The sequence below is a fragment of the Cynoglossus semilaevis genome, chromosome 19 (genome assembly GCF_000523025.1).
Source record: "Cynoglossus semilaevis isolate Cse_v1.0 chromosome 19, Cse_v1.0, whole genome shotgun sequence".
Classification (NCBI taxonomy): domain Eukaryota; kingdom Metazoa; phylum Chordata; class Actinopteri; order Pleuronectiformes; family Cynoglossidae; genus Cynoglossus; species Cynoglossus semilaevis.
The window spans coordinates 6770158-6778488 of record NC_024325.1 but is presented as its reverse complement, the minus strand read 5'-3'; the positions used below and the strand labels follow the sequence as shown (position 1 = coordinate 6778488).

The 8331-nt window shown below is 38.4% G+C and overlaps 1 protein-coding gene across 6 annotated transcripts in view; it reads right to left on the bottom strand.

Moving 5' to 3' along the window:
- Positions 1-414: 414 nt before the first annotated feature.
- Positions 415-8331, bottom strand: part of dlg2 (discs, large homolog 2 (Drosophila)) — a 106907-nt gene continuing 98990 nt past the window's right edge. For 5 of the 6 annotated variants that reach the window (XM_025065564.1, XM_025065565.1, XM_025065566.1 and 2 more), the window contains 10 exons: positions 8079-8193; positions 7751-7927; positions 7300-7375; positions 6328-6424; positions 4563-4613; positions 3872-3973; positions 2680-2852; positions 1917-2026; positions 1404-1495; positions 636-742 (listed from right to left, as the gene is read on the bottom strand). In XM_025065564.1, the coding sequence (XP_024921332.1) occupies positions 636-742; positions 1404-1495; positions 1917-2026; positions 2680-2852; positions 3872-3973; positions 4563-4613; positions 6328-6424; positions 7300-7375; positions 7751-7927; positions 8079-8193 (1100 nt within the window). Of the gene's footprint in view, positions 743-1403; positions 1496-1916; positions 2027-2679; positions 2853-3871; positions 3974-4562; positions 4614-6327; positions 6425-7299; positions 7376-7750; positions 7928-8078; positions 8194-8331 lie in introns of all 6 variants that reach the window. The other variant, XM_017041901.2, reaches the window with a different exon arrangement.

Here is an 8331-nt window from a genome sequence, read left to right as displayed (position 1 = left end):
ATAACATAAAGATCACAGCGATAAAAATAACACACACACACACGCCTTTACGTCATTCAGACAAATAAATACAGCGGTTTAAAAAGAATGGATGGGGTGACAGTGTAAACAAAGAGTGAGCTGTGTGTGGAAGATGCACAGAAAGCAAACACTGAAATTCAATATAGTGAGGGGAGAGTGCAGATAAACACATATTTTTACCTCAACTTTAGCAAAACAAGAATGTCGACAAACGTAAACTTCCCCACACTTTCCTCCATTTTACAGTGTGGACATAAAAACACAGCCCTGTTTATTCAGTCTCCTTTACAATTCTTTTTTTAAAACTATAAAATAATAATAATAATAATAATAATAATAATAATAAAAACCCAGATAAAATCACAAAACAACGTGGATGTTTGACTCTCTAACTTTTCCTAACATGTCTGTGTACATTCAGGAACATTCACGTTCAGTGAAAAAATAAGCAGTAATAAAACAAAGGAAAAAACAAAAAAAACAAAAAATAAAATAAAAATAAACGTATATAGAATAAATAAGAATGAAGACGATTCATTGCCATACAGTTATGTCATATGTTACAGAGTGGTTTTATTTTCCAGTCCAGACTCTGTTGCCAGAGTGATGAGTTATTAAAGTTTCTCCTTGGAGGGGATCCAGATATAGGGTCCTGAATGTTCCTCTATGACCTGTTTGCAGTGGTTATAAATGTCCTCTAAGGTGTCTCCTTGAACCAGTGCTGCAGAGTAAAAACACAATGCTGCACTTTGGAACATTTGATGGAACATTCAAACTGATCAAACACAAGTCTTCACAGATAGAGACTCACGGTTTTCATACAACCCCCCATTTTTGGATATAAAACTATAAAAAATATCTATACACCGCATACTTTCTTCAGGATACCGGTAAGTGGTTAGCAGCCTGGTGACTCATAGCCGGCCCTCTATCCCCACTGTTGTTGTGGTTAAATTGGGAATGCTCGATCAAGCACCAGAAATTGACTGGTTTTGACTTTATCAAAATTAATTTAATTGAAAAGAATAGAATAGAATAGTCTTTATTGTCATTGAGCAGCACAACGAATTTGAGGTTTTATTTAGAATAAAATTGATTGATTGGTTGACAGCTTCACATTTCAGGTTATGGAGTTTGTTTTTTTAGTTAAAGTAACGATGCGACTTTCATTTTAATTTCTCTTACATCTTAACTTCCCCTTAAACGAGTCAATATGGTCATCTATGACAGAAGAGGTGTTGTCATGGTCTTGACAGCAAACTTAAGGTAGAAAAGACTAAATAAGGGCAAACGTGTCATTTTCTAAAATAATTTTAGGTCCTAAAGCAATGTTAAAGGAATCAAATTTGGACAAACACACGTTTGTTTGTTTTTTAACTTACCTGTGAAAAATTCCCCAAACTCCTGCTCCAGCTTTATAGCTCTGTCAAATGTCTTCCTGGCCTGTTCCTCTGTCAGTCTCTTATTCATGTCCCTGTGGTGAGGTAAGAACACAACACACATCAATAACGTCACAGACACTTCATTCTCACACCATTCTGCCTCCAACAGCTGATAGCAGCAAGTAGTGAGACATGCTATGATGTATTGTTAGGGGACAGCACCACAGTCTAATAGTAAGCAGTTTGGAAATACAGTTAGGGAGAAATGGAGCTGATAGACCGGAGAGGAACTGTTTGGATTATGGATGGAAGCAGAATACAAGTACATATAATGCAAAAGGGACGAGAAAAAAAAAGTTGTTCCACGGGACTTTTGCGGTGACTGCATAAAAAAAAAAGTTAAATATGAATAACAGATACTAGAATCTACCAAAATGAATTTATCATGTAGAGTTGGATGATATTGAACAACTCAACTAGTTTGTTTATTAACAGACCAAACTGGATACTTACAATAACGAATCAATAGACTTGGGTTTTATGAAGATGGCGATGGGATAGAGTTGTGCTACTTGTAGTCGTTTGATGGCGTTTCCAGACACGTCCAAAATACAGTGTTTACCCTGAGGACACAGAGGACGTCACATAAGAACACAGTGTGAAGTCAAGGCTTGATTTAAAAAGGTGTTACCCAATTTTAGGTCGAGTAACACCTTTTGAAATATTTGTATATCCCAAGTACTGTGACTATGACCAACATAAAAGGTCAGTATATGAAGAAAATATTTTATTACTAATTAGATTATAAAGCTACCTGTTAGTCAAAAGCTACAACTGACACCTCTGTCCAATTCTGGAATCACACACATGCACTGGTTCTCATTCCAGCAGGTACTTTTGTCCATTTTAGTCTCTGCACAGCTGCTTGTGACATTAGTATTCTTCTCCTTGATTTCCACTTCTCTTTTTGAGAGTTTCCATTTGGTGCCATGGCTCCAGAGTTTTCCAGTCCCTTGTGTTATGTACAGTACCTCTACTATTTGATTTCTCCATGTGCTCTTAGAGGGAAACCAAATACAACCAGAGTCTTTATTTATATAAATACCCCCATACAACAACCCAGGGTATAAGAACAAATATTATGTAGCAACACTACTGTTCTGCTACAATCAGATCAGAGTTCTGTCAGGCACAGACCTCACACAGGAGGAAGTGCCGACTGCTCACACTGACATGTTGTAGCCAAGAGGTGACATTTAAAAGCACAGACACTCACCCTTTCAGCCACGTATTTCACAGACTGGACACTTGTTCCGTAAAGATTATCATTGTACTGTCCCGCTTCGATGAACTTGTGCTCCTGGATGTCCCTCTCCATTTGCTCCCTGGACATCACAAAGTGGTAGTCCCGCCCGTCCACCTCATAGTCCCGCTTTGGTCGAGTAGTATCTTTTGTGAGAGGGGAAAAAAGCATATAGTACTAATATAGTACATTTCTAAAATGTGTGTTCATTTCTATGGTTACTTGCAAAGAAAACGTCTCTATCCTGTCATAATCTTTCTGTGAGTTGAGAAATGTTGCCACTGGTGTTGGTGCTGTAAGAACGTCTGTTGACTTAAACACTGAACTTTAGACTAATTAAGTTCTACAGTCCACTGACTAACTATATGCAGGATAAATATATAAATTACAGTGCCAAAAAAAAAACAAAAACAAGGTCAGAGCAGCACACATACTCTCTCACATTAAGAATAAAAGAATCCACTGAACTCCATATCACTCACCTTGCAGCTCTGAATTGACAGCAGCTTTATTTGGTTCAAAGAATGAATCAAAATAAAAGAGATGGAAAAATCAGAACATGCAGAGACATGCAAAAGAAACAACTCCCCCAAAAAACTATGGAACTTGTGAAGGAAACATGACATATAAACAGAGACAACTGAAGGGATTCTGTCAGAGCAGGTACTACCTTGAATACACATGCTAAACACATAGACTGGTTAACCATTTACATGAACATGCTGCATCAGTGTGTATGCAGGTTTTAATACAATGAATCTTCTTCTGCTTCCATATTCTTTATTTTTTAATATCATCCACATCTGTGAGGCATGTAGTAAAACCACAAAACTTAGCTTTGGATTTACTTTGTTTCCTACACTCTTCATGAACTTTGCTCTGTGACCCCAATGTGCATATGATTAGATTTGTGACCCCTAGAGGCAAGTGATTAAATAACTACCACACGTTTCTGTCTACAGTGTTTCCCAACACTTGTTTTCCTGATGTGCAACATGACAAATATTTCTTAAAAATGATTTAAAAATATTAGGTAGCTTCACTTAAAACCACATAATTTAAATATGTGAGAGAGAAGATGCAGCATGTTTCATTCAACAATGACACAACACAATTAATGGGAAGATGAGCACAACACAACACTACAACCTGATTGGTTACTTACGTGGCACACAGGAGCCGAACTTGTCTGGAAACTCCGAGATCAGGTCATCGTTGATTCTGTCCTTCATTGGTCCCAGGATAATGACGGGTCTGGCATAACTAACTGAGTGAAACAAAGAGATTCTTCTTAATGTTTAAATACCAAAAATAAAAAAAGCTTAAATAATGTGTTGAGATCTCATCTATAATACACACGTTCACCTCAGATTAAATCGTATTACAAAAAAACATCTTAAACAAGGAACATGGAAAATAGAACTGCAAAACGTTGTTTACGTGTAATACCATAATGAGGTCAGAGGTCAAGATACACTGATACTTTTCTCTTTCTTTTCTCTTACTGAGAAGTTACCATCATCTTTTTGTAAATAATGAAGTGAGATTATATTATACATATAATATAATATATTAACTCCCCTTTGGGTTTAGATTTAATAAGGAATAACCATATAGGGAAAAATATCTGTTTAATATTAAAACAATGTGGTGCAATATTCTAGTGACGTTGACAGAAGAGATGTTTTTGAAATGTTAAAATTTAATACCAACTGTCTATACTGTATAAAACTATAAGGCTAGAATGTCTGGGCACATTTTCCATCCTATGTAATATCTTCAGAACATTATTAGAACAATGCCTCCCCTCTGCCCCCCCGCCCCCCCAAAAAAACAAAAAAAAACATCAAACTTACTTTCATGCCGCATCACAGGTTCATAAGACAGAATCACCTCGTCTTGACTCCCTGCATGGAGAAACAGTGATGAAAAGTTAAATATATTCATGGAAATAAAACCACAGCGACATGCAACATGCCAATGTGTCTCTGTGGTTTGTTTTGGTTTCTCCATGATCTGAATGATTTAGTGATTAGGTCTGTTTTGTGTTTCTGTAGAGGTAGTGTTCATTTATTTGTAACTTGTACTTAGATAGAACTTAGGCTGTCAGGTGGTTGTTTGTTGAAGCCCCATAAAAAACAACACACAAGTAGCAGGAATATCCTGGACTGGGGAACTGACTGAGTTAATCTGAAAGTGTTTAGGCTACTTATATTGTAAGTAATGTGGCTCCTTAGTGTCCAAATGACATGTTGTTAATCTCATTTGGTTGAGAAAACCAAAGGATGGAGCACAGCTGGATTAATCCACCGTGTGCTCTACCCACCTCTAATGGGGACGGAGGAGGGAGGGTTTAGGGGGGTAGGGAACTTTATGTTCATGTGTGGCAATGGTTAGGTTTATTACTTCTACACTACTTTAGCAAAAAAAAGCTACAATAACTATATAAGCAAACATAATGTACAAACCAAACAGAAACAATTGTGATGTGCTTTCAAAATGTCATGCTCACAAGCAAAGATGGAAATACTGTTTAGTTTTAATGCCAATGTCATGCAAACGGCCATTAAATATGACATTAAGAGTTCGGTCAGAGATAGTTGAATGACAAAAAAACTTTTCAAAAAAATAAAACAAAATCTGAAATCTGTGTGGACTCTCCCATGCGAGAGTCAGTTTTGGTGGTTTATTAACCTGCAGGGGGCAGACTTGAAACCATCTTAGACTGATCAACATTATATTACATCTTTGTCTTAGAATAAAAGTATAAGAATAAAAAAATTAAGAACCATGTACCATTAAAAAGTTGAAAATGTTCATTTGATATAACTGCATGAATCGTCAAGTCTGTATTTATGATGGTTCATCAAAATGTACTTGTACCACAATTCCTGGCCTGTGACTATTTGACATGACCCCGCCGTGACTGAATCGGTGAGTTTAGTGAACCAGCGGGACACAAAGATCAACACTGTAGTCTGAGAAGCAAGACAAACCTAACAAATGCAGCATGCATCAATGCAAACAGGAAACATAGAAGAGGAAACACTGATCACCAACTTACTGAATGCCTTTGTCCCATACCCTTCATCACCTATCCCCAGGATGTCCTATTGGCCATCCAGGGAGAGAGAGCCAGAACAGGAGAAAGACAGGAAGGAGGACAGGACAGCCGCAACATAAGAAAAAAGGTCCAAGGCAGTAAAAAGGAGGGAGCTGTGTCCCTGTCCAGACACTAAGAAGCCAGCAGGGGGAGCCAGAGTCTGAATAATAAAAATAGGACTGGTTAAGGCTGGTCCTGAACGATCCCAGAAGAAAAACTGGGTCGTAGAATACGGCCATATGGGGCCATGTCACAGATAAATGAGCAGCACAGACTTGGCTCCACTCCTGCGGGCTGATCAGCATCTGAGCTGCAGTGTCTCTGCAGAAAGAGAGAAATAAAAACAACTACAGGAAGTAGGAAATAGTCACAAGAGGAAGCAGGAGGAGGCGTCCACACGCCTACACCTGTGTACCTGTGAAGAAGCACCTGAACGTCCCGTAAACACCCTTTGACCTCACCTGTGCCCTAACACTGACTGTGTCTTCGTGTACTGTTGTGTCAGTGAGCTTACTTACTGTCAGAATCACTGCCATCCTGCTCACCCTCTTTGTTCTTGTAGAATGGGAACTTTCGTGTAAGGATGAAATTCTTTTTACGTTTGTCATTGAATGACTGTGAAGGGAGAGAGAGCATGGAGCAAACAGGTACATCTGTCACGTTCATGCAGACAAAAACAAAGGCATTACTTGCAGATGGAGGGGCGTCAAGAAGTGAAATAAAAACTTTTATTCCGTATATTTTAGGAAACGGCCAAAGGCCAAAACACTGTACATCTGGGTGAATAATATCCAATTTTCTACTTCTTGACGTACCTCAGTTGCAATACAAATGTATAAAAGTAAAAGTAAAGTGAGAGAAGAATTATCACGGTCATGCTTTAGAGGCACAACTTAAAGCTAATCAATGTCAAAACACATGCGGGGTAGAAAAAAGAAAGAAAATAAAAATAAAAGGACTGGAATTTCAAATAATGAATGAAATTGTGTCATCATTTGAAGACCAGAGGGAGAAGCTTGTGATGTGTATTTGGAAAGTTTGGAAAGTGCTGCATATCAGAGTCAGAACGGAGTGGAATTAAAGCCAAATATTTAAATCACCATCACCTACAGTCTGTCTGCTATTTCTGGCTTTTAACACAAAGAAGTGAGTGAGACACCTGTGCGGAAGGGAATGTGGGTTAAAATGTGTTAAAACTAGGACGGAACTGAGAAGCTGAGAGTTGAACAGCAGTGAAGAAGGCACATTTTTAATAAATAAATAAAATAAGAGTTGCTATTCACTGGTGCAATAAGCCTATTCATAAAAAAGCCTCACCTAAAACTAATGCAGTTAGGTTGCAGAACAAACAAAAGAGCTAAAAAAAAAGGACTCTGTTCCATTTGTTGCTACAGTTTTACAGGAAGCTCACTGTCACATCTGAGCTGCAGTGTAAATCACTGAATTCATGTTATAGTGAATCACTCCATAGGGTTCGTGTTGTCACTCACCCCTTTAGAATCAAACGATCCAGGTTTGGCGTTGAATTTCACAGTCTTTAGACGCGCTCGCTCCTTCCTTTCCACCCTGCCGAGTGAAGGGTGAGAGACCTGTTAGTCACATTTAGGTGCTCACACTGACGACAGGACATTTATGGACAGGTCTAGTTGTTGTTGCTTGACCTTGAAGGTATTTTTTAGTATTGCAACAGCAACGTGGATAAACGGTGAGTGGCAATATTATCAGATTGCTTGCAATTCACAATAATCCCAATTTTACATCAGTTTTACATATATTTTCAGTCACTGAAAATATATGATTAAATGTGATTAAATTTACTGACTACAATGACGGGATCAATAAATCGAATCTATTTACGTTGTTTTAATCACAGGAGCAATTCAGTTAATTACCCTTTTGGAAAGCTAACAAACAAACGAGACATTTGTATCTGCAGCTCACCGCCGTTTGCTGGGGATAACGCCCATTTCCTCACTGTCTCCATGCGGAGTGACCCGTCGAGCCTGCCACCACTCATCATCCGAGGCGTTGATGACGTGGAGGATGTCTCCGTACCTGAAGCTGAGCCCCTGGCTGGGCAGCCCACTGTCCTTTGACTTCTCATAGTCAAAAAGCGCTCTGTTAAGTTTGAAAAAAAATCTACTGGTTACAATAATAAGTAACGAGACCAATTTTATATAGATATAAAATACAGCCAATTAATAATATATTTTTTATTTCGGCCTACAAAAATGTTACCAAGTAGGACAATTTCAAAAAAATTGCAAACCTAACATAGAGTGATCTCTTCTGATTAGTTCTCAGGGACCCTGACCCAGAGCTCATGCTGTGGTTCATCATCTGTTCACGCAGGTCATGGATTTTGGCCTCAAAACGCCCGTATTCTGCAAAACAAGATTAAAATGGATGAAGAGTGACGGCTAAAGAGTATGCTCAGATTCCAGAGCAAGAAGGCCAAAAGGACGAGGAGGAGAAGGAGGGAGAGGAGGAGGTCGAAGTGCTGCTAGAACCGACTGTGCTCT